The sequence below is a fragment of the Vulpes vulpes genome, chromosome 3 (assembly GCF_048418805.1).
Source record: "Vulpes vulpes isolate BD-2025 chromosome 3, VulVul3, whole genome shotgun sequence".
Taxonomy (NCBI): domain Eukaryota; kingdom Metazoa; phylum Chordata; class Mammalia; order Carnivora; family Canidae; genus Vulpes; species Vulpes vulpes.
In genome coordinates, this window is record NC_132782.1 from 25,669,131 (window position 1) to 25,695,652 (window position 26,522).

The 26,522-nt window shown below is 48.5% G+C and overlaps 2 protein-coding genes across 3 annotated transcripts in view; both read right to left on the reverse strand.

Moving 5' to 3' along the window:
* CERKL (CERK like autophagy regulator) overlaps nucleotides 1-5,222 on the reverse strand; it is a 113,326-nt gene extending 108,104 nt beyond the window's left edge. For both annotated transcript variants that reach the window (XM_072752095.1, XM_072752096.1), the window contains exon 1: nucleotides 4,927-5,222. In XM_072752095.1, coding sequence (XP_072608196.1) covers nucleotides 4,927-5,149 — 223 coding nt within the window. In that variant the 5' untranslated portion in view covers nucleotides 5,150-5,222. The remainder of the gene's footprint in view (nucleotides 1-4,926) is intronic.
* Nucleotides 5,223-19,452: 14,230 nt separating this feature from the next.
* NEUROD1 (neuronal differentiation 1) lies at nucleotides 19,453-23,734 on the reverse strand. Its single transcript, XM_026018399.2, has 2 exons — nucleotides 23,593-23,734; nucleotides 19,453-21,906 (listed from the first exon to the last, which is right to left on the reverse strand). The coding sequence occupies exon 2, from the start codon at nucleotides 21,893-21,895 to the stop codon at nucleotides 20,825-20,827; it is 1,071 nt and encodes a 356-aa protein (XP_025874184.1). The 5' UTR covers nucleotides 21,896-21,906; nucleotides 23,593-23,734; the 3' UTR covers nucleotides 19,453-20,824.
* Nucleotides 23,735-26,522: the final 2,788 nt, after the last annotated feature.

The window sequence follows — 26,522 nt, forward strand, 5'->3', positions numbered from 1 at the left end:
TCCACACACACACACACACACACACACCAGTCGGTTGACCCCACCGATCATTCAAACCTGAGACTTATTTATGATGCCCTAATACCCAAAGTCTATGAAAATAGGTATGTTCTTGAAAAAAGCAACTTCGGAGTTGGTGGTTTTTGACAATTACATACAGTTGACCCTTGAACAATGCAGGGTTTGGGGGGTGCTGACCCACGTGCACTCAAAAATCCACATATAATTCTTGACTCACCTAAAACTTAATAGCCTACTGTTGACCAGAAGTCTTATCAATAACATGAGTAGCCAATTAACTACTTAATTACTCTCGTGGACTAGGGAACCTATGATAAGGTCCCATCCTGTTTTTCATACCTCAAGGTGCTATTCATTAGTAAATGGTGATGCTTCCGGTGTGCAATGGCAGAGAGAGATTTGGGGGCATTTGGTATTCCTGTCATAGAAATTCCAAAATTGATCATTCTTAACTGTATTAGAATTTGAGCTTAATACAGCCTAATCCTACCCATTACTAACTCTCCACACCAGTAGCTTTTCCTTTATGGTAAAACATTATCCAGCCAGTCACGAGGTACAGTAAGCAGATCCTGCCTTGGGAATACACAAAAATGCTTCTATCTTCTGCTTTCACTGAACATCTCAAGTAGAAGCTTACTACATGCTAAGCAAGCACGCCGGGGAGTCTGTCCTTGGCGGAGATCAACGCAGAGAGGCAATCGGTGATGCTTTCAAAAACACTGAATCTGAGTCAGTAACAGCACAAGTGAAGGGCTAAGACATCTGCCCATGCCCCCTTCCCTGTGCACCCTTCATTTCCGACACCCTCCACCCTAGTTCCAGGCACTGTGTTGTGGGCTACCCACACTGGGGCACTACGCTCAGTTGGCTTTGCCTAGACAGGGTCCCCTGACCCAGACTTGTCTGGCCTCAAAGAACTCACCTGATCCCACTCCCCCTTTCTTCGGGATTTTGCTCCTTTCTAGATCACAGCTAACTGGGTAATTACTTTATAGTCACATGAGTAAACTAAGGATTCCACAAGTAAAATGGCCAGATTTTAAAATTCCAATAGAAAGATCACTAGGTGACATCACAGACAATAAACAACATGTTCTGAACAGATGACGCCCTTTCGTACATGTATTTTACATCATAATGGCAGCATCCTGGTCACTCCATGCCCAGGTCAGTGCTTACCACCCTGCGGCTGAGCAAGATGGAACCTCTGGTCAAGACACCCAACGTGGAGAAGTAGGCCAACGTTAGCGTAAGAATTTTTTTTTTTTTTTTTTATAGAAGAGTTCCAATACTTTTCACAAAAAATGGAGGGGATACTCCTGCAGGTGATGAAACCTCACTATTAAGTAGCAGTATACTAAAGAGTACAATGCAATAAGCAAAACTAAAGTTCGTGAGACCAGTTAACAAATTCACTCAACAACTATGTGTCAGGCACTCCTCAGGATACTGACAGTAAACAAGACAGATGCTCTGAACACCCTTTTCCCCCCATCTAGATCTAGTCTGAGTTACACATCAGCTTCCCTGCTTCTCAGGCCTCCAGATTTGGTCTCAATAATACCACGGGCCTTCTTTGTTCTCTAGCTTGCAGATGACATCCAGTGGCACAGCTCAGCCTCCATAATCCCACAGATCTCCTCAAATATATAGCCAAAGTTCTGTTTCTCTGGAAAACTCAAAATACACATTATTATAAATTTGTCAAAACCCATAGAATGTACAACATCATCAAGAGTGAAATCTAAACTCTGGACTCTGGGTGATGACGTGTCCATGCAGGTTCATGAACTGTAACAAACATACCACTCCGGTGAGGAATGTTGGTAACAGGGGAGGCTGTGCCTGTATAGGGGGCAGGGGACATCGGGAAGTCTCTATACCTTTTGCTCAATTTTGCAGTGAACCTCAAATCGCTCTAAAAAAATAAAACCTACTTTTAAAAGCTACTAAGGAAGGCACTCTGGGGTTTAAAAACTGAGCGGTCTTGGATGACTGGGTGGCTCAGGATGTGGTCCCAGGGTCACGGGATCTAGGCCTGCATTGAGCTCCCTCCAGGGAACCTGCTTCTCCCTCCACCTAGGTCTCTGCCTCTCTCATGAATAAATAAAATCTTAAAAAGAAAACTGAGTAGTCTTGCAAACATTCCTGTGTGTGATCTAATAATGCCCAGTGACCTCACCCCACCCCACCCCACCCTTTCCTGAAAGAGCCAGGCCCTGGCCAGGGAGCAATGGACACGGTCTCCCCCACCACCTCCTTCCACAGCACCTCTCCCCACAGATGGTAACTGATAGAGCTCTTCCTCTACTATCGGGACCGATTTCCTGGCTCTTTCAGCATTCACAGCTAAACTAACTCCACACCAGAGATTATTTCCCACTGTTACACTTGTCTCCTAACACCTTTCCTTCACTCAGTTTACTAAGCAAAGTATCTGTTTCTTCTATAAACAGAAGTTTTTAGGAAGCAGCGAGGACTCTGTACTTCAATTTTAAGGGCCTGAAGCTGTTTGCACACTAGTGTTAAGAAAAAAGTAACAACAACAACAAAAAAAGCAACACACCTAGATGAAAGAAAAACAACTGGCTTTGGAGCAAAATTAAAAAAAAAAAAACTTTCAGCTTTTATAGTCTTTAAATTCTACTTCCAGGAACACAGGTAAGCCTACCTTTCCTCTATCACCACTCCATTTAAGACATTTTCCTTTCTGATGTCATGATTTACCTTTTCGTGCACTGGCCCTGCAACACCACCTTGTATGACCTCTCACTGAGCAAGATCTCACTTCAATTCCGTAGAATTTCGCCTTCATTGTCAGGTTAAGTGGACTCTTAGGCTAAGCCGAGCTCTGGGGAACTTACACACCTCGACATCCTCCCAAACTCAAACGGACTTAAAACCAGAATTCTACGTCCATATCCCTCGCTCTTGATAGGGATTGCATTAAACGTGTAAATTGCCCTGGGTAACACTGACATTTTCACAATATTAATTCTGCCAATCCACGAGCATGGAATATTTTTCCATCTCTTTGTGCCTTCCTCAATTTCTTTCAGGAGTGTTCTATAGTTTTTAGGGTATAGATCCTTTACCTCTTTGGTCAGCTTTATTCCTAGGTATCTTATGGTTTGGGGTGCAATTGTAAATAGGATTGACTCCTTCATTTCTCTTTCTTCAGTCTCATTGTTACTGTATAGAAATGCCACTGACTTCTGGGCATTGATTTTGTATCCTGCCACGCTGCCAAATTGCTGTATGAGTTCTAGCAATCTTGGGGTGGAGGCTTTTGGGTTTTCTATGTAGAGTATCATGTCATCGGCCAAGAGGGAGAGCTTGACTTCTTCTTTGCCAATTCGAATGCCTTTAATGCAGAGAAAGCGTTTGACAAAATACAGCATCCATTCCTGATCAAAACTCTTGAGAGTGTAGGGATAGAGGGAACATTCCTCAGCATCTTAAAAGCCACCTACGAAAAGCCCACAGCAAATGTCATTCTCAATGGGGGAGCACTGGGAGCCTTTCCCCTAAGATCAGGAAGGAGACCGGGATGTCCACCCCCACCGCTGCCATTCAACCTACCTCAGCAGTCAGATACTGTCACTCTTAACGTAGGGCTTCAATAAAACAGCCCACCTGGGTCTTCAGAACACCCGAAAACATTTTATTTTTTATTTTTTTTTAATTTTTATTTATTTATGATAGTCACAGAGAGAGAGAGAGAGAGAGAGGCAGAGACACAGGCAGAGGGAGAAGCAGGCCCCATGCACCGGGAGCCCGACGTGGGATTCGATCCCGGGTCTCCAGGATCGCGCCCTGGGCCAAAGGCAGGCCCCAAACCGCTGCGCCACCCAGGGATCCCCCGAAAACATTTTAAATTAAGCTGCGTGTGAGCAAGGACCGTGGGCCCGGCCCAGAACCCACCAGGCGGGGCGCGGGGGGGGGGGGGGGGTCGGCTGCGCTTTGCAAAGAAACTTTAAGGCAGAAACAGGTTTCCGCGGTGCGGGGAGCGCGGGGGGCCTGGGGCCCAGCCCGGGGAGGCCCCTGTTTGTTTTGATCTTCTTAAGTGGGTTTTCAGCCGGGACAAGCGGCGCCCCCGCCCCGAGGGTTTTCCCGGAAACCGTCTCTAAGACTCGAAATAGTCGTGTCGTGAAGGCGGTGCCGCGACCTCCCCAAGCGCGCCCGGCCCTGGGCTCGGGGTAACCGGACCGATGGGCAGCGCCGGGACCGCGCGGGGACCGCGCCGGGGAGGGGAGGGGAGGGGAGGGGAGGGGAGGGGAGGGGAGGGGAAGGGGGGAGGGGAGGGGAGGGCCGGGGGGGGCGGGGGCTGGGTCCGACCCGGGCGCGCCCTCGGCGGGGGGGGGGGGGGGCGGCCCTCCCGGAGGCCAGGCCCGAAGTGCCCGAGTTTGGAAGAGCCCCCCCCGCCCCCCCCGGGCCCAGGTCTTTATTTTCTGGGTCGCAACACCGCAGCTGAGTGAGACTTCGCCGCAGGGAACGGCCGGGGGAGGGGGGGGGGGGGCAGGGGGTACGGCGCTCTGGGCCCGAGCCGGAGGGGGTGCTGCGGGGGGAGCGCGGGGTGGGTGCGGGGAGGAGCCTGGGGGGCCGGCGCAGGGTGCGGGGGGGAGTGCAGGGGGCGGGGGGGGGAGCCGGGGCGCAGGGGGCGGGGAGGTGCCCGGGGAGCGCAAGGTGCAGGAGGGAGCGCGGGGGCGCGGGGAGCCGGGGTGCAGGGGGCGGGGAGGAGTGTGGGGAGGAGCCCGGGGAGCGCGGGGTGCAGGAGGGAGCGCGGCTGGGGGGAGGCGGGAGGTGCCCGGGGAGCGCAAGGTGCGGGAGGGAGCGCGGGGTGGGGCGGGAGGGAGCCGGGGCGCAGGGGCGGGGGGGGCGGGGGGAGCCGGGAGCACTGACCCGCGGGGCGCTCGGGGACGATGGGCCGCCACCTCAGGGCGCGCTCGCTCAGCACCACGTCGCAGCTGCTCCGCCGGATCTCGAAGATGCCCCGAAGCAGGGTCTGCGCGGCCGCCGCGGGGGGCTGTGGCTGGGACGCCCCCGCCGCCGGCGCCGGGGCCGCTGCTTCCTCCGGGCCGCCCTCCAGGGCGCTCACCCGGCCGCCGCGCCTCCCCCGGGGCATGGCCGACGCGCAGGCGGGGCGGGAGCCGGGGGTCTGCGGAGGCCTCGCGGCGGAGGTGGAGGCCGCGCTCCCGCGGCCCGGGCGGCGTCGGCGCTGCCACGGCAACGGCGCGGGGCGGGCCCGGGGGAGGAGGCGGGGCGCGCACCTGGGCCCGCGGGCGGCCTCGCCCCGCCCCCTGGACCCCGCGCCCCGCCCCCTGGACCCCGCGCCCCGCCCCCCAGGGCCCCCGCCCCCTGGACCCCGCGCCCCGCCCCCTGGACCCCGCCCCCCCAGGGCCCCCCCAAGCCCGCCCCCCAGGCTTCTCCTTGCCCCCCGCGGGGCGCCCGGGCCTGGCGGGCCGTGTCTCCCCTTTGCCGAGCTGCCGCCCCGGGGGAGCGCGTCCTTGGAGCCCCGGGGGCGGGGTTAAGTGTGGTTTACGTGGGTCGGGCCTCACCTGGCCTCACCTGAGCGCGGGACTAAAAGGCGGCCCTTTACCATGAGCCCCAGCGGATGGGGCTGTTGACTCCCCACGTTGCACACCTGAAGCTAATGCACCAGGTATGTTGACGATACTGGAACGGGGAAAAATAGAACAACAACCACAAAGGTGCCCTTGACGTTCAGTGCCCCCCAGGATCCCTCCTCGGCAGCCTTGCCTTTCCCTGGACGGTGACAGCAGGCAGCCGGGCCTGGCCCCTGAAGGCTGCGGCCCTAACGTGGTGTTACCTGGCGATGGAGAGGGCCCCGGGGCTCGTCCTTCCCTCTCCTGATCTCCGAGCTCGGGAAGGAGCTGACTGTTCACTTGAAGCCACCGAGTCTGGAGGCCAGCGGTTCTCCATCCTGCCTGCACGTGAGCGTTACCCCGGGAGTCAAAAAAAAAAAAAAAAAGTCCAGATGCCCAGACCACTTGAGGGCCATGAAGTTGGAATCTCCGGGGATGGGACCCAGGCTTCAGGGGTTTGTGAAGCTCCCCAGATACTCCAGTGTTCAGCCAGGCCGGAGAACCGCTGCTCTGAGCCGTGGCCTGACAGGTTGCTGACAAATTGGGACAATGAAACAGGGAGAAACTGAGTTCCCTGGAAGAGGAGCTTGGGGTGGGGGTGGGGGTGGGAGGGTAATAGCAGCAGCCTTTATATAAGGTCAGAATCATGGTATTGGGGGAAAGTTAGGGGGAAGGGAGTGAACGAGCAAATTCCGTTTGTGGAGCTGTGAACGTCGCTGCAGGGTGCCCGGGCTAACCAGTGACTGCAGACCCGCAGGCCCTCCCCCTGTCCCGGCCTGGCCACGCTGCAAAGCCGGGAGGAGAGCTGGGGGTAGCAGGAGTGTCTCAAGGCTCTGCTCAAACTTGGATTTCAAACAACCAGGGAGGGAGACCGGCGGCCTAGCCAAATCCCTCCCAGACGTAAGGCGCCTGTGTGCAGGCTAAGCTGGGACTCTTACTGTGGAATGCTCCGGAAACAAATAGCCAAGCTTCCAAGCTAAAGCAGGGCAGAGCCCCCATTTGATCTGGTGGCGGGAGCTGTTTCTGGGAGCAGGGGTGCAGCTAAGCCCCTTGCAGGCTCAGACTCAGGCCCAGCTCCCAGGGAGGGAGGCGGTGCCCTCCCAGAACGAGGGGTGCCTCTGGGGTCAGCGTCCTGTGTTCACAGCTGTGGGACCCTCCACACCCAGCTCCCTGAGAGCTGGGCCAATGGGCCAAGGCAGTGGCCACTTCCTAGGACCTTTGCAAGCACCGAGTTGCCATTTGTGAAGCTTCAACAGGCCCGTCAACAGCATGGCCTGTGGTGTTGCCTGAGGTGGCAGGTGGTGGCTGCACTCCACGCTTTGCTCCTGATGGGCTGTCCCTTCCCAGGGCCCTTAAGGCTGCGCGGCCCAGGGGCTCTGTCTACACAAGCATCCGCACAGCGGCCTGGCTGCTGTACTGTTGTCACCAGGCCCAACCACTCCCCGAACTTCAGGCTCTACGTCCAGCTGCCCACCTGACGTGACCGCTTGGCTGTCCAGTAACCATCTGACACGTAGTATATCTGAAACCAAACTCAGGATTTCCCGTCATAAACCTATTCCTCCCAGAATGTTCCAAACCTCAGCAGAGAGTGTCCTCAAAATCCTTGATGTCGTTTTCATTTCTTCCTATCGTCTCGGGACTCCCCTCCAATCCACTGGCAAGTCCTGTCGGTGGCATCTGCCAAGGGGTTTCAGCCTCGTGTCTTCCCAGCCTGTGCCTCTGCACCTCTCACCGGACCACTTCTGTAGCCTCCCAGCCCATCTCTGCTTTCCCCTCCGCCCGTACCGCCTCCTCCGGCCCAGCGTCAGCTTCCACCTGGCAATCACGCTGCTCCTTTCAAAAGGTACAAGATCACATCACTCCCCGCTCACATCTTCCCTGGAATCTCCCGTCATTTCTTGGAACAAACTCAACGTGCTTGGCAAGTGCACAAGGCCCGATGTAATCTGGGCTCTGGCTAAGAGAACGTTGCTGCCCATCCTCTGTCACTCACCTTCCTGTAACCATGGGTATTGGGGTTTGGGGGTGTTTTTTCTAAATTGCTACTACAACCAACTGCCATAAACTTGGTGGCTTAAAACAGCACAGATGTGTGATCTGGCATTCCTGGAGGTCCGAAAGCCAAACTCGGTTTCACTGTACTAGTATCAAGTCATCAATGGGCCTGTGTTCATCCTGGAGGCTCCAGGGAAGAATTCATCTCCTTGCCTTTTCCAGCTTCTAAGGTTGTTGGCTTACGCCCCCTTCTTGCATCTTCAAAGCCAACAGCAAATCATCTTCTCTCTGCTTCCATCCTTCCATCTTACGTCTCTGACTTTGCCCTCCTTCCCTCCCTGTTATAAGGACCCTTGTGATTACATCAGATGCATCTGGATAATCATTAACTGTGTCTGCAAAGTCCCTTTTGCTATGTAAGGGAAAACAGATTCATGAGTTCTGGGGATTAAGACACAGGCATCTTCAGGCCACCGCTAGTCATCTCTCTACCATCCACTGCTTTATTTTTCTTCACACCCCTTATTATTACATCTTACTCTATGTTTACTTCTATGTTTATTGTCAAGATTCCCCACTAAATGAGTTCAAGCACTTAGTAACAGTGCTGGAATGTAAGAAACAATAAAGGTTAAGTGTTGTTATTAGAATAAAAAAGCTCCTTGATGTCAAAGAATTGGTCTTGTTCTCCATTCAAGTCTCAGTAACTGGCAGGTGCCTAGCACATAGTATGTGCTCAAGAAACATGGGTAACAATAACACTAAGGCACCTCAATAGTTTTCCCCCCACTTCCTGAGGCTCGGTTGTCCCTTAAGCGATGCATAGATATGATGCACTAATGCATGAAAATTGCTCTCTGAAAATTTTTGGGTAGCTTCCTGAACATTGCTTTCCCTGCTGTGGCTGAAGCTTGGGCATTTGTTTACAGAGCACTGAGTAGTAAGAGTCCTAACTTAACAGGCACGTAGTTGCTTTATGTTTGAAAGGCATTTGGCTAGGTCTGGATACAGACTTCATCCCTGCTATTTATTTATTTGTTTATTTATTTATTCATTCATTCATTCATTCATTTAAGAAATTCACGTCTGAGCAGAAGACTTGGAAAAACTCTCTGCTAATAACGTTGTTTTCAGGAGGTCATTAAGTATCTAGGCAAATCTGAGAGAGGTAGGCCTAATGGGACAGTGTCCTGAAGTCAGGGACCCCTTCTCAGTTCCACAGATGAAGGCAGGTGAAATCACAGTCAACTGAGACACCCGGACCAACTGCATCAAGGGCAGGGGACAAAGAATTCCAATGCCTGAGCCAGTGGACAATCCTAGATCAAGCCCCTTGATCTCCCACAGGCTCTGCTGCCTTCAAAGTTTGGAGTTTGTGTGAATAAATGAGTGCCTGTATTATCAAATTACCATCAATATAGCCTTTTTCAGACTCCAGTTTACTTTAAAGAATATGTTCAGTGCAAGTAGAGTAAAATCCAAGCTCCTACCATGATCTACGAGAGGCTTTGTGACCTGGCTCCTGCCCCCCACACTCAAACCCCATCTCCTGTCATTTTTCTTCCCTGCTTTCTGTGCCTATGTCTGACCGCACTGGCCTTTCCATTTTTCAAATAAACCATGGTTATTCCTCATGCAGGGCCTCTTCTGTTGTTATTTGCTCTGTGTGGAGCAATACTATATCCAGCTTTGCAGAGTGCCCGGATCAGCTTCATGTTACCAGCTCAAAGGTTCTTCTCTGGCCAATCAAAAGTTCACCCCTTATTAAATTCAACAGCAAAGAAACAATCCAATCATGAAATGGGCAAAAGACATGAAGAGAAATCTCACAGAGGAAGACATGGACATGGCCAACGAGCACATGAGAACATGCTCCGCATCACTGGCCATCAGGGAAATACAAATCAAAACCACAATGAGATCCCACCTCACACCAGTGAGAATGGGGAAAATTAACAAGGCAGGAAACAGCAAATGTTGGAGAGGATGCGGAAAAAGGGGGACCCTCCTGCACTGGTGGTGGGAATGGGAACTGGTGCAGCCACTCTGGAAAACTGTGTGGAGGCTCCTCAAAGAGTTAAAAATAGACCTGCCCTACGACCCAGCAATTGCACTGTTGGGGATTTACCCCAAAGATACAGATGCAGTGAAACGCCGGGACACCTGCACCCCGATGTTTCTAGCAGCAATGTCCACAACAGCCAAACTGTGGAAGGAGCCTCGGTGTCCATCGACAGATGATGGATAATGGAATACCCACCATTTCCTTCGACGTGGATGGAACTGGAGGGTATGATGCTGAGTGAAATAAGTCAATCAGAGAAGGACAAACATTATATGGTCTCATTCACTTGGGGAATATTTTAAAAAAGTGAAAGGGAATAAAGGGGAAAGGAGGAAAAATGAGTGGGAAATATCAGAAAGGGAGACAGAACATGAGAGACTCCTAACTCTGGAAGACAAACTAGGGGTGGTGGAAGGGGAGGTGGGTATGGGGGGGTGACTGGGTGACGGGCACTGAGGGGGCCACTTGATGGGATGAGCACTGGGTGTTATTCTATATGTTGGCAAATTGAACACCAATAAAAAATAAATTTACAAAAAAATAAAAATAAAAATAAAAACAAAACAAAAAACAAAAGTTCACCCCTACTCAACGATTCCTCATTGCATTCCCACCATCCAAATGTATGTCACCGGTTTATTTGTCTCCTTCTTTCTTGTCTGTCTCCCCTTTCCCATCAGATGGGGACCTCAATGACAACTGTGACCTGGTCTGCTTGCTTATGGCTCTATGTCTTATACCTGAAACAGTGCCTTTAGAAGCACAGATGCTCAGTAAATGTTTGTTGAATCCAAAAAGGAATAAATTAATTTTTAAATTGAATTCCTGTATTCATTTTTGATATCGCTGAATATACCATATCTCATGGGTGAGGAAAAAAGAAAAAGGTGTGACATATGTACTTTCTCCATGTCAACATATATTTCAGGTGAATTGAGCAGTCATTTCTTTCTTCTTCTTCTTTTTTTTTTTTTTTGAGCAATCATTTCTGATACAAAATGAGCATCTTACCATGAGGGGCTGCCTCCCTCTCATCCTGAGTGAAGACCTTGTCAGAGTGTTCCCACTACTCTGGCTCCTGCTGCCTCGAAGGTAGAGACCAGTAACGTCCCTACAAAAATTACAGGATCAGATTCAAAGTCCAGGACCTCATAGATGAGGTTTTTTTGGGATTTGCTCCTCTTATTCTGGGAAACTGTGAACTAAAAATACAGGTTACCTGCCCCCACACATCAGTATGCGATGGTGAGACAAGCAGAGAGAATAACCGCAGAAAATGCTGCCATTGGAACACCGAGCGGGTGGGGACAGAAAGCACATGGCAGTCACTGGTTCAGAGCAATTCTGAGATCCAAAGGGGCATGTGTCACTAGCTCCCGAGACCCTGAGAAAGAGATGCTCCTTATCTCACATCCAGTTCTGCTCCCTAGAGCAGTTCCCTAATTCACTGTTCTCAGCACCTCTCGGCTCCAGCCTCTGGGACTTGGGTTCTGTCCTTTATACCATTCTTCGTTTCAACAGGAAATTGCCCATGATGACAGCAGAGTAGTTTTTCAGCCTTTTTTCTATCCACAAAAAGTTGGAGGCCAAGAGGCTTCTTTTAATTTTGAACTTTCAGGTCAGAGAGGTATAACTCTTTAGAAACTTTGTGAGCTTTCTTTATGTAGTTCACATATGTGTATATCATATGTGATGTGTGACATTTGCATATATATCCATATATAGGGACATATACACATATAAATAAAATTGTGTTACATTATACAAAAGCCATTCCCACAAATCTCTTCAAGACTGGCCTCTCTGTACTTTGGACTCCAAGTCAGGGTATTGGGGCATAACATTCCTAATGTTTTTAGAAGTACTTTCATCTAGGTAAATTGTGTTTTCCAACCATACTTTTGATTGGGGCTTGATCTGAAGGCTTGTTTAACTTAGACAACCTACATTTCATCTTGGATATGAGGCCACTTCTTGCTTTTAGAAAAAATATATGTATTAGCCAAGATGTCTGTCCGGGCCTTCTATAGTTCCTTTAAATTGTGCTTGTTCGCCATTAAAAGACCCTAAAACAAGCCAAATAACACTTTTCATATTCTGCTAAATACAAAAATAAAAGAAAAAATGTAAAAACAAGGTAGTGTCCCAGATCTACAAAAACTAAAACTTCTGAAGATATAATCAGTAAGTTGTATTTTGAGCAATCAAAAGAGTCAAATAATGAGATGTACAGCCCTATTGAACTCAATTTGGAGCTTTGTCCTTGGGTTTTAAGCTCACAAGGTGAGTACTGGCTGAAGGCCCTAAATAAGCGGGGAGAGGTAGATAGCATATTAGAGGCCATGGCACTTAAATTCATTTGGACCACATCATTAAAAAAAAAAAATGTAATTTTACATGTCGTAGAAATGTATGTTAAATGGGTGTTTGTGAAACAGGGAGAATGCTGTATTTCTTTTTTCAGAGGTCTATTAGTATTATGCTGCCCCCACATAAAGAGGAACTATGGCATTTTTGACATGAAGAATACATGACAGTTTACAGTTCATGCTTTTTATAAATTCTAGGATAAGAATTTTAAACAACATTAGATTATTAGGTAGGCCCACTCACACTTCTCTAAATCTAGATGTCAGTTTAATAATTCACCGGAATAAAAACCAGTAAAACTTTAGCATAATTCATATGCTTATGAAACAGCTATTATTTGTCAGCTTGTTCAAATATCAAACTGGAGGGCAGCCCTGGGTTGTTCAGCGGTTAGCGCCGCCTTCAGCCCAGGGCGTGATCCTGGAGTCCCGGGATCGAGTCCCACGTCGGGCTCCCTGCATGGAGCCTGCTTCTCCCTCTGCCTGTGTCTCTGCCTCTCTCTCTCTCTTTGTCTCTCTCATGAATAAATAAATAAAATATTTTTTTAAAATATATCAAACTGGATATTAACTGAAATAAGCTGGTCATTATATACTGGGGTCACTAAAACGTATATATTGAAAATATTGGAATATTGCAAAATATATTGGTAATATTTTCACAAGAATTCAAATGAACCCTCCTGTATTTATGCATATTTAACATACCACTTTATTGAAGATTTTAGCAGGAATATCAGCTTCCTAGGACTGCCATACCAAATTAGCACAAACAGTGTGGCTTTAAAACAACAGAAATGTATTGCTCCTAGCTGTAGAGACCAGAAGTCTAAAATTAAATCATATGCAGAGTTGGTTCCTTCTTGGGGACTCAGAAGAAAGATGTTTTGTGCCACTTGCCTGGCTTCTGGTGATGGCAGTTCTTGCAGATAGTGACGCATGGACATATCAGTCCAATCTCTGTCTCTGTCTCCATTCTCCCTGCTGCTCTGTCTGCATCTCTGTCCTCTTCTTTAACGACCACTCTAATCCAGAATAGCCCCATCTTCATTTACATCTTACATACTAGGATGTGTTATTTGGATATCATTTCCAAATAAGATCATACTCTGAGGTTCTGGCTGAAAATGAATTTTCAGGAGTTGGGGGAGGGCACTCTTCAATTCAGGACTATATATATATATGTGTGTGTGTGTGTGTTTCCTTGACAATGTATTTTAAGTAAGATAAATGCATTTTTAGTTAGGAAAAAATGTGAACCGTAGGAAGCAAAAGATCCTGTTACTTAATATTTTTAATATGCTAGTTAGAGTCAAGGAGACATGAAAATACAGTTCCTATAACCAATGCTCCCATGTTGGAATTTAAAGGAATCCAAATAAGCAGCCTTGCTTCCATTAACTAAAAAATTCTTTTAGTAAAGGAACATTTTGATAAAGATCACTATTTAGATTCCAGTTAGAACTTGCATACATTTGTTATTCTTTTTTTTAAGATTTTATTTATTTATTCATGAGAGATAGAGAGGCAGAGACACAGGCAGAGGGAGAAGCAGGCTCCATGCAGGGAGTCGTATGTGGGACTCGATCCTGGGACTCCAGGATCACGCCCTGGGCCAAAGGAAGACGCTCAACCGCTGAGCCACCTGGGCGTCCCTGTTATTCTTGTTTACTGTGTGTTTAATCACCCACTGGAATAAAGATTATTCAGCATGAAACAACGATAGGTGAAGTTAGCCCAACTCTCCTTTCTAGAATGCTACGTTATCCTCTGTAGTCTTGGATGTGAATGTTTTTTGGTCACATACCTACAACCTACCACAGATTATAAATTTAGAATGTCCTGCTAGGAGTAGACAAACACTATAGTTGTTGGTGACACCAGTGGTAAGGAATTAACAGTCTCACAAGCATTGTAATACCACTTCATTGACGTCACCAGAAGTGGGGACGATCCTCCAACTGACATCATTCAGAGAGAACACTAGAGAAATATTATTGATGTGCTAAGTTTGCACAGTGAACCTTTCGAAGTAGAAATGGTAAGTTAGGTAATTAAATAAAATCTTAAAAAAAAAGAAACTATAAGTTAGGCAATTCATCAGCGTTTATCTCAACCAATAGCACATACAGGGTATGAATATCATGATTATTAAGAATATTCGTTATCCTTTGGTCTCCAGTGATTTTAATTTTTTAAGATTTTATTTATTTATTCATAAGAGACCACAGAGAGAAGCAGAGACACAGGCAGAGGGAGAAGCAGGCTTCCTGCGACAAGCCTGATGTGGGACTTGATCCCAGGACCCCGGGATGACAACCTGAGCCAAACAAAGGCAGATGCTCAACCACTGAGCCACCCAGGCACAGTGCTTTTGAGTGATTTTTAATTAAATCACTTTCCAAGAACACTGATCCTTTGATGTTTCTGGTCCCTAAGCACTTCTCCTAAGAACTTAGTGCTAAAATGCATACCCAGGGTTACTGAAGACAATCACTTTATGTCTTCTTTCATTGTGTTGTATTGGCAAAGAAGACCACATCCCTCACAAACTTAACCACTTTTCTATTCTAACTGATACTTTGAAGGAAAATGAATTGAACTAGCAAGTATTGTGACAATACAGTACTTTCTTTTATATTGTGGATTTCTACATCTGAGCTATCATCGACCTAAGGGCGACTTCTTTTACTATTTAATTTGTTTAATGCTACTCAAATTCTCCAACTCATTGCTGGACTACATACATAGTCCTTATGGGTTACATTCTGGTCTGCTGTAATCTAAATTCTTCAATGTGGGACAAATTTATATAACACTAACAATAGAACAAAAACAAAGAATGATGAACAGGAAGGAAAAAAGTAGCATGCATTCAAGTTCTTAAGGAATGTAAAAAGAGAGAGACAGAGAGAGAAAAGTAGGGTCTGGAAAGAGCCTGTAATATTTTAGTTCCATTTTTATTGCAGTTCCAAATCATATTTAACAAATTGATATTAAACAAAAAGAAAGAACCTATAGCTCATGATTTTTATCCTCAAAAGGAGTGGAGGAGAGATGTTTGGCACCATGTTATAAGAAACTAGTGTCAAAAAAAAAAAAAAGAAAGAAACTAGTGTCAATTGTTCTCTTTTTCTAGAATTAGTGCTTATAACTTTCACTGAGCTGAGAATCATTTATGGTCCTCTCCCATTCTCAACCAACTCGATTTATAACAGCTTCAGCATTAGATTAGTGTGGTTTGATTTTCTTGGAATGTTATTATTTTTGAGCATCTTCTAGATCTTCTGAGTAACAGAGAAACAAGAAACAAGGCTTCTGTTCTTGTGAAGCACTAGGGAAACAACAAATATTTTTCTTAAAAGGTCCTGTTCTTATGACAGATAATTTAAAAATAAGTGAAACAAATAAGTAAGCAAGTAATGCTCTGGAAAAGTGAATGGGCAATCATAATTTTGATTTTGGTGAGGTTGCTATTTCATATCGGGATTTGAGGATGTGGCGTTTGAACTAGAACTTGAATGAAGAAAGGAAACCAGTCATACGAGGATCTAGGTATCCCAACTTTCTGCAGTGCCTTCATCTGTAAAATAAGGCACAGGGCTGCTTTAGTTCTGAAATTCATAAATGAGCAGAGAACACTTAGCCCTGACCTAGTAAGCACGTGAGGCCATCTTTCTGGAGGTGTGTCCTTAAGACATCAAAGCTTAAAGCAGGGGTAGCTTTTAATCTTGTTAAGAGCAAAGTAAGTTACCAAGATTCCCCATAAATGTGAGATTAAATCTATTCTTTCATCTCTAGATGTTATTTCACAAGGGGATATATCCTTTTGGATTGCTCTATACCTGGGGATCTATAAAAATTATTATTGTCCCTATCCACTTCCCTATTAGCTAGACAACTAGCACAATAATGTTTAGATGGCCAAATCCACATCTAATGTATCTGAAGATTTCATCCAGCATTTCCATAAGACTCTGCATTTTAAGACATCTTAAAATTCACAATTTGAACCGAAGTCCCGGGAGACTGAGGCCTTGTCTTGTCAATGCCACTAGTTTGGTTATCCAGCTAATTCCATCAGAGTCATTGAACCAAGTGTTAGTGAGTGTGAAGAGTCTATGAGTCAATTGCCAGCACAAAATTCTTCCTGACATGGGAAGGCAGATGATCTCAACTTTTGAGTGCATACAGTGCAGATTTCTAGTTGAATGGTTCTTGACAATAGTGTCCTCTGAAACATAATGCCTGGCCAGGAGCCAATGATTATGCCACCATACAAATCACTATGTATCTGACGCCAGAATGCCTCTGTGCAATGGTAGCAACAAGAATTCTCAGTCCTGGTGTTCCACAAGATGTTGCATTGGCTCTTTTATTCTTTATCAGACCCTGGGATTAAAGATTTTATTTAGGTAGTTTTTAGGAAATAAATCATGGCGAAGGGAGAGGAAAAGGGAAGAGTGGAGGTTTCAGTTTAGTTTAAGCATGGCTTTCCTGTTTTACAATTCCCATTAGGACAAAAATCAGTCTACATTTGAAGCCTAGTTTTATTAATTGTTTAATAGATATTTTCACTTTAAATCTCTTGTTTAATTATAGAACTAAAACAGCTTGCTTCAAACTGCTAGCTAATGATCCATATATCATTTTAGTAATTGCTAGCTTCCTTCAGAAATGCATTAATTTTGTAAGAATTATAGACTTTCAAATGTAAAAACATAGGGACTTTTTTAAGATTAATACATTAGAACACTTCTAATTTGTTGCAAATGTTATTATACTGTACCGTATTATAAACCTAAAATTATCAGAACGTTCTTAAGATATTATAATTCTTCATTTTAATTTGCATTTAATTGTATTTTTTTAGGATTAAAAGTAGATCATACTGTATGAATGCAGTTGGTGATGTAAATGAAATCTAAGTTATGCAGTGTTCTATTCAAAGGGAATTATGCACTGGTTAAAATATTTAGCCAAATTTCATCTCCCACCATGAAACTGACTGTTGATTTTTAAATACCAGGTTTTTTTTTTCTTTCCTGGAAATAACTCTTTAGAGCATTTTCACATTAGAGAAGTAGATCTAAGCTTCCTACTTAATAGGAATAGTAATTGTCCAAGATAAAGGAGCCCTAAATGTTACTCAGAACAAGCAATATACAACAACACTTAAAGATTTTTTTTTCCCAATGATGCTAAAGTTGCCAGTGTTTCTTTTGGTTGGTTTTTCACTTAGTAAAACATTTTATTTTCTTATTAGCTAGATATAGGCATTAGCCAATTATAAAAACCGATTCTCTTTTAAATATTAGTGGCAATTGAAAAAGAAAAGAAAAAGATAATTGAAAAGGTTTCTTGTGGTTTGAAAATGCCTTCCAAATATTCATTAAACATTTAAGTGAGTAAATTTGTAGAATATGTTTCTGACATTGGCACTGGTTCTGTGGTATTTCTCTGATCAGATGGAAGTGCTGTGTGTTATGCAGAGTGCATTCAGTTCATTCATGCATAAACAATATCATTTTCATAAATTAAAACCTCCCCTGCAGAAGGAACATCTGTGCCTGCCTTTGAATAAAAGATGGTGGCATGTGAGTTACTCCTTGACTGACTGAAAGAATCCTTATGTTTTAGAATGAAGTTATATAGGCAAAATGAAAGAAAAAGAAACTGACTTATAGTCTGTATTTCTACCTTACCAAAAAGAAAAAGAAAAGGAAAAAAAATCCACAGTATAGATATCTCCTTGCTTGATGTTTTAAAAGCTGGTGTCCTTAACATGCATTCTCTTCTTATTTCTCCTGTTTACTAGAGCAACAGTTTTTAGTCTGCATGAAGATGTATACTTTTGATTATAGGTGAAATTGAGCTGCTGAATAGATCTCATCAGATCTGAATGTTCACTTCATGGTCCCCTAGGCTGGAAGGCTGGCAATGTTCATATATCTTATCAGTATTACGTCTCTTAAAGTAAGAACAGTGAGAGCAATCCTAGAAGCAACAGCTTGATTTCAAAATAACAACTCTGATTCACTTGGAATGAGATGATTGAATTTTGGATAAAGTTGAGACTAACTTAAAAGTATTTCTGTCATCTGATGAAGGCTGATGGAAAACATGTTAAAATGATGTATTTTAAATTGAACTCAACATTTTTTAATGTTGAAGTATTCCTTACTGCTACTGTCACAGCTTGACATAGCCCCATTGGCAATGTTATTAGTATGGCTAATTGTTCTTGTCCATTAGATTACTCACATTTTTCTGGAGCAGTTTGCTAAATGAGGTCAGCTTTCTGGAACCCCTAAATCACCAATGAGAAGGAGATTAAAGGAACAAGCTTGGGAAGAGAGGTAGTCATCCAATGTGGCATCGGAATCAGAGGAGGAACAATGGAGTTACTAATGACAGTAATCAGAGCACCGTGGTACAGCCAGGGCACAAGTGCCAAAATGTTATTCCCTAGGAAGCATTCCTGTCAGTCAATACATCCAGAGGAAGAAAAATGCCAAACTTTTTTTTTTTTTTTTTTTTGGTGGACTTAACAATGGACAGAGTCATCTGTAAGTTTTTTCCACTGAGTTCTATTTAGCATTCCAAAAAGGGAAGGGACACAATTGTATCATCCTAAAATATATTATACTACAAATAGCATGTTCTTGAGTACAAATAACTCGTTACCATTTTCTCCTGGAAAAAAAAAATTACTGAAATCATCACAAGATGTTCATAAAATAATTACAAAATGCCACTTCTTGGATTCTTTAGATTAATTCAATCGTTCCCCCCTGACATTTTCTGGAGGTGCGTAACTTTTCTCTGGGGATAGTGCTGGTCTGCAAAGTGCCAACGGTACTTTGTGATAGTCCTGATTTGCAGTTCAGTGCAGGGAAATGTACAGATAACAAAGCACTAAGAAAACGGTAAAGTTTTCTTCTATACATTTTAAATGTATAGGCAAACTAAGCTAGGGCACTTGCTCGTGTCTGCTTGTGAATAATGAACTAAATGCCCCTTTAAAAAAAATAGGGGGAAAATATACCATAATCGTTTAAAAGAATAGAAACCAAGAAGCTAAAAGTGAAGGCACTTAAAACAAAGAAAAGCAAAAACACAACCGTTTGTCTCTCCACCCCACCCCCCAGCCTCATATTCCACTTAATGAAATATGAGTTAGGTTCTTTCATTATCTTTACAGAGAGCTGGTGACTCCCTAACCGAGACAAACAGACTAGAGAGTATACTAAAGTAAACTTTTGTCCTTTATTTTATTCTACAAACAGCATTTCGTATTTTTTTTTAATTCAGCAAATAAAGCAATTATCCTGCTTAGGAATTATTTATGCTTAAAAAAATCACTTTCAGAAGAAACGCAACAATTGGCCAGATTTTCAATACTATTTTATTGCAACTGGATGAGTGTTTTCTAAATTGTGCATTACACCATAATATACAGGATTACAAACAAGATTACAGTACAGATCGATTCCAGTGGTACCAGTATCACATCTCAAACAGCACTTATTCTGGACTGCATTTTACATGCAATAGCTATTGTTCTAATTATGAATTAAATGGTTTGAATTTATTTAAGCTACTGTACTAATTGACTACAATAGGTATAAATCCCAACATTAACAACCTGATTAGATTTAGGCTCAGATTTATTACATGAATATAATGACAAACCACCATTTGTGTGACTATGTATAAAATCATGCATTTATATTTTCTGGAAACATCAATAGCTTCAGATTCTCTGTAAAATCATGGAATGCAAAGGAGTAAAAGACTAAAAAGAAACAGTGCAAATTGTATGTGATAGTCAAGCAGCTTTTGATTTAAAGAAGGGTATGTTGGCATTTGTTTATAATATGTATATACAAGCTTGTGCAAGTAATGAATTGATATGTTTTGATAGGGACTACATCTCTCTCCTTTTTTTTTTTATCCTCTTAAGAGTTATGGATCTGGTTTTCATTTTAAGGAGAAGGAAAGACTTTAAAGTGAAATGAATTGCTCAAATTGTGCAATTGTGGGTTGTTTTTTTTTTTTTTTTTTACAATTAGAGAGGAAAGAAGTGCTAAGGCAACACAATAACTTTCTAAGCACTTTTCTGCTGGTTTAAATTAGTTAAATTATTTTGTATAAATTAGATATAATTCTACTTTTCTGATATGTATAAAAATTGATGAAGCTGCATGGTTTTAAAATAGGAAATCCACATTATAAAAAGTCATTAAAAATTCTGTACAAAATCACAACAAAATAATTCAGCATGGGAAAGGTAACAAGTAGTAAAATGCTGGTTGAAAAATATATATTTATATATATTTTAATTGGCCCATTACTAGTTTAAAAATTGCATAGATCCTAATTATTGCTTGTGATTTTGTTATCCCGATCAGATAATTCATATGATCTGAATACAGCTACACCAAATTTGTGGTGCTTCTTTTTTTTTTTTTTTACTGTATTACTTTTTATTATTATTATTATTATTTTAAAATAGAAGAGCTATAGAAAATAATACATAAGGTGAACAGGAACTTTGATCCCCTGTTTCTCCCAAAGGCAGTAACGACAATAAATACATCTATCACTCGGAGCTTGGAGTATTTGCACTTTGCAGCAATAGTGCCCAGAGGGCTGCCTTTTGTAAACACCAGGGTCGCCGCGAGCACAGTGGGCACGTGGGCGCCCCTCCCGGGGGGGGGGCGGGGAGGGGAGGGGGATGCTGAAGCCGACGCGCCCCCCTAGTCGTGGAAGATGGCATTGAGCTGGGCGCTCATGGCTCGCTCGTGCTGCGGGTGGCTCTCGAAGGGCACGAGGCTGTCTATGGGGATCTCGCAGCGCGGGCCGGCGGCGCCCGGGAAGATCGAGGCGTGGCTCTGCGGCCCTGCCAAGGTCGCCGCGGGGTAGTGCATGGAGAAGGCGTAGCTCTTCTCGAACTCGGCGGACGGTTCGTGCTTGAAGGAGAAGTTGCCGTTGATGCTGAGCGGCGGGCTGAGCGGCCCGTCGAAGGCGGGGCTGGCGCAGTCGGTCAGGGGGCTCTCGAAGAAGGGCTCCAGCGCCGCGCTGTAGGCGTGCGGCGGCGGCTTCAGGTGGAAGACGTGGGAGCTGTCCATGGTGCCGTAGGGCGGGCTGGGCAGCCCCGGGGACTGGTAGGGGAACGGGTGCCCCGGGAACGCCGCGCTGGCCGCCGGCAGGTGCGGGGGCACGTCCTGGCTCTGCTCGGGCAGGAAGGTCCGAGGGTTGAGCTGCAGGCAGCCGGCGACCAGGTTGGTGGTGGGCTGCGACAGGCCCTTGCACAGAGTCTGGACGAAGGAGACCAGGTCGGGGCTCTTGCCCGAGCGCAGGATCTCCGACAGCGCCCAGATGTAGTTCTTGGCCAGGCGCAGCGTCTCGATCTTGGACAGCTTCTGCGTCTTGGAGTAGCAGGGCACCACCTTGCGCAGGTTGTCCAGGGCCGCGTTGAGCCCGTGCATGCGGTTGCGCTCCCGGGCGTTGGCCTTCATGCGCCGCAGCTTGAAGCGCTCCAGGCGCGCCTTGGTCATCTTCTTCTTTTTGGGGCCGCGCCTCTTGGGCTTCTGGTCGTCGTCCTCCTCCTCCTCTTCCTCCTCCTCCTCCAGGTCCTCGTCCTCGTCCTCCTCCTCGCCGCCGTTCCTCAGCGAGTCCTCCTCGGCGTTCATGGCTTCCAGGTCGTCCTCCTTCTTGTCTGCCTCGTGCTCCTCGTCCTGAGAACTGAGACATTCGTCCGTCCAGCTGGGAGGACCCTGGGGCTGAGGCTCGCCCATCAGCCCGCTCTCGCTGTACGATTTGGTCATGATGCGGTTTCCTACATTCAACAGGGGGCGTGGGCAGGGGGGAGGAGGGGGGAGAGGAACAGAGAGAAAAGGAGAAAAGCGCTAGGCTCGCCAAGGACCGCGCCTTCCCCGCGCCCCCGCTCCCTAACCGGGCAGAGATGCACGCGCGCGGGAGTGACCGCTGCTGACCAGACAGATGCTCCTAAGAAAAACTTAGCTGGCCTGATTGACAACAGGCCCCCGGGACAGAGGGCAGCGCCGCAGGTGGGGGACAGAGCGAGCAGGTGTGTTTCCTAGCAATGGGTGAAAGTGTGTTTATGGTGCTCAGGCGGCAGAGAGATGCATGCGTGAAAATGAGCATGCATTTCCACTACTTCATGTTTGTTTGCTTTCCCCCCCCCCCCAGACTACTCCACCTTTATCTGCGTGAGTTCAAAATCACTCACAACTACACACATACACACACATAAAATGATGAGTTTGGAGAAAAAAAAAATCCCAATTCTGGGCGTCCCCTTCTCTGCCCTGGCGATTACAGCTGCAAAGGGCCATTACGTAATTTGTTCACTAACGGTGGCAGTGATTTTTAAGAAGATTACACACTACCCCGAGACTGAAGAGCAAATGCGTGCCGGAGAAAAAGTAGCTCCCGTCCAATTAATTCGCCATCAACGAAACGTGTGGCAACAGCCGTGGGCAGGGGGCTCCCGTGCCAGCCTCGCCTTCCTCCCCCCTCGCCCCCCATCACTGTCCCTCCGCTGGATTTCCACCTTGTACAAACGCGCAGGCTCCGGGGCGAGGCCGGGGCACCGCGCACAGCGCCCTGCCCGGCGCCTGGGATCAGGTGCGGGAGGCTCCTCTCTAATAAACAGCCCATTGAAAGGGCCGCCCGCTCTTTATTGGGGGCTTTTCAAAGTTCGCCTCAAACCTCTCTTTAAAAAGATTGAGTAATTATGATGGTCAGCGATTGGCAAGAGCGAAGTTGCCGCTTTTAATAAAGAAAATTAAAAAAAAAAAAAAAAAAGAGCCTTTAGTGAAATAACTGAATTTCTGGCTCCTGCGCTGGCTGCTGGGGACTCGGCCGCCTCGGAAGCAGTAACAGGTAGCAGGAGTCGGTTCCTCTCCGGGTCTCCACATCCCCCCTCCCTCCCAACTCAACTACCTGTCAAGTGGGTTATTTGGGGATGGGGTGTGGGGGGTGGGGTGGGGGAATATACTCCGGGTCTCAAATGTCCCTTTTAGTCACTGAAACGATAACTCGGCACTTCCAATCGCGTATAACACACATGCACACAAAATGCATCTTGGTGACAGGGCTTTCCTTTTTCTTTTTCTTTTTTTCTAATTCTTTTTCTTTTTCTCTTTTTTTCCCTTACTAGAAGGAGTGAGAAAGTCAAGTAGTCATTTGCTTCCAGGACTTTGAAATCACCACCAGCAAGCCAATCATCAGAGTTGGGGTGCATTATTTACAAAACCCCAAAGAGGCCCCCCCCAAAACCAAAACGCTAAAACATTTTTTTTTTTAAATTGGAGAGCCAGCGCTGGGTGATGGACGCGAGCCGAGCTGCGAGCGGGTTTGCCCGCGGCGTGGCGTGGGGAGGGAGGGATGCCCGTGGATGCACGCGCGCGTCCGGGGCCCCGGGATCCGTGCGGGGACGCCCGGGGCTTCCGCGACCGCCTGGATCCATCCCCGGCAGCGAGGCGAGGGCCGTGCTTACCTGCGGCGGTTAGTGGGTCCTGAGCAGTGGCGGGCTCATAACCCCGGGCCCCGGACGCCGCGCCTCGTGCGTGGGGCGAGCTCCTCGCGCGCCGGCCGCGGGCGCCCGGGTTATATAGCCGCCGGCCGGGGCCGCGCGCAGGCGGGGCGGGGAGCCGAGCGCCCGCAGGTCCGTGCGCCCCGCGCCTGCGCACGCGTCCGGGCCGCGCGCTCCCCCGCCCTCCCCACCCCGCCCCCCGGCCCGCTCCCCCAGCCCTGCCCCCGCCCCAGCTCCTGCCTCCCCGGCATGCGCCATATGGTCCTCCCGGTCCAGCCAGGAGCCGGCGGCCACGTGACCCGCCCATTTGTATGCCGCGGAGCGCTCCATTCCGGCCCCTTTGTGGCCAGAAGAAAGTGGCCCATCTGTCGCCAGTTAGAGACTCCGCGGACCTGTTTTTACCCGCAGGAGAGATTAACCCTTTCAGGCGGCAGAAGGGAGAGGGGGCGCGGGGGAGGGGGCTGCAGGGGGGGGCTCCGATGGGAGAGGGCGGCCGGCGTCGGGGCGCGCACGGGAGCCCCGGGAGCGAGGCGCGCGGGGGAGCGGCCTGGCCTGGCCCGGTGGCCGCCGGGGCGCGCCCCAGACTTGCTGCCCTCCCGGGCTCGCCCGCCTCGGGGTCTCCCCCGCCATCCCCTCATCCCCGCCCAACCCCGAAGGAAACCTACCGGCCTGGCGCACAGGTTTGGTCTGCAAGTGCGGCCTCCGTCCCCGGCTCACCCAGGCCCAGCCTCGACGGTAGAAATGTCGTGCCTGTCACTGCCCCCAGCACACGTGCAGCCTGGGGCGCCTCGCCTTCAGCGGCCTCTGTCCCCGAGGCCCCCCCGTACATCACCTGTGGGCCCGGGCGCAGGCTGGGCGCGCTCAGGCCTTGGCTCTTGCGGTCCCAGAACTCTCTGTGCGAAAGCTTCGGGGGCTCCTCTAATGCTTGGATTCTAATGCCTTTTCCGCCAAGGCCATTGGATCCTCGCAGAGGATGCCCCCCTCCCCCGCCGACGCCCCCTGTTCCCGCCCCAGGCTGCCCCTGCACCGCCGACCTGCAAAAGGCGCCTGGTTCCGACGAGCCCTCTCAAAGGGAGCAAGCAGGGCCTACACCGAGTGGGTCTTTTCTTCGCTTCTCTTTCGGGAAAGGCCTTTGGCAGGGCTCTGGAGGGGGTTAATGGCCAGGACTCCTCCAGACCTCACAGACTCTCACTTGACTCAACTAACCTCCACCTGTCAAGCAAAGGTCATGGAGATTCCCTAAGAGTATTTGTGTTTGGCGATTTGAATGATCATTCACTCCTCCCTGGGCAGGTTGTAGTCATAGACAGCCTACCTTTGCCATTCCTCCTCCAGCAGCTCCGTCTCTAATCCTCCATTGACTAACATCCTGTCCCTCCCAGACCCGGTGCCCCTTCCAAGGAATGCGTCGAACTTGGATTGTTTATTTAAAGGCAATCGCCCTAAAAGCCCCCTCGAGTTTGCAAACAGTGTCAGGGTTGAGCGGCTGAAGCCAGGTGCCTCTGGGAACCGGAGGGGCAAGAGTGGAGAGGCGAAGAGGGTCCTAAGGAGATCACTGGTGGCTGGAAGGCGCAAATCTGAAAGGGGAATAAAGGGCTGTGCGCCCTGACCCGGTGCCCAAAGCGTAACCTGAATTGTGCTGAGTTTCCCAGAGCGGAGCTGTAGGGAGTTTCCGCTGGTCAGTGTAGGAAGAGCTCAGGGGAAGTTAGAAGGATTCACCCGGGAGCCTGTCTCGTTTCCCTCCCCTGCACCGTCTGAGTCGTCAGTGATGGGTTAAAACCCAGAGGGCATCGAAGTTAAGGAGGGACCACAACAGGCAGGTGTGAGGACACTTGCTGCAGGGTGGGCCCAAGTGTCCCCACTGTCCTGGCCAGCCCCCAGCGGCTGGGGGTGCAGAACCCGCGGCCCGGCCCTCCCTCTGGGTTTTAGAGGAGCTTTGTGTGTGTGTGGGGGGGGGGGGGGTAAATGTTAAGGGGAGGATGGAAGAGATGGCTCCAGCTACCCAAAGATGGGGGGATGACCTAGGAGATCCCTCCTCCCCCGGGGAAGCCAAGCTCCCTCAGTCTGCGACATCAGGAGGGTCTCCCTGGAGCCAGGTGTTCCAGGGCAGGAAAGGCCCCGGGCGTTCGCCAGCCACAAGTCCAGCTTGCAAGGTGCACGAAGTATTAGCCCCGTTGCTTCCCTCTCCTTCTACTAAATTCACCCCTAATCCCCGTGCCCGTCCGTCGTTCGCCCACGCCTGGGCATTTGTACAAAGGCAAGGCCGCTCCGGGGTGTTCCAGAGACCTGGCGGGGTCCGGGGTCATGGTGGCTGGTCCTGGGCTGGGGTGCGAACCCTCCTCTGCGCGGGGAATGTCAATGAGGGGGGGGGTCTTGGCGCCCGGAGAGCGCAGGAGGCAGGCCCAGGGGGGGGGGGAGGGCGGGGGTGCAGGCCCGAGGTACTGGGGGGCCTTCTGTGCGGAGGAGATGGGGCCTAGAAGCAGCCCCCGCGCCCGCCTCCCCCGCCTCGGACTCGGGGTCCACACCCGCAGGCCCCCCTCCCGCTCCGCGGGGCCGCAGTGGTCGCCCCGTCCCTGCGCTCGCGCTGCCGGTGGGCGGCGGGCTCCGGGCCGCGCTCCCTCCCCACCCGGCGCCGCAGGCTGCTGAGCGGCACGCGAACCGCACGCGCGGGGAACAAAAGCCGCTTTCATGACTCACTGCCCTCGAGCAATGCCCCAAATCTGTCGCCCCCCGGGTCCCCGCTAGGAGCGCGCGGCGCGGGCCGGGCGGTCCCGGCCGTTAAAGCGGCAGCAGGAGCGCGGGCGGGAAGGGGGCGGGAGGGGGCGCGCGGCCCGGGCGCGGCGGGGCGGGGTGGGGTGGGGGCGGGGTGGGTGCTCGACGCCTCCGCGGGGCCT

Coding starts and splice junctions, on each gene's coding strand:
- NEUROD1 (XM_026018399.2), bottom strand. CDS start 21,895: ATGACCAAATCGTACAGCGAGAGCGGGCTGATGGGCGAGCCTCAGCCC.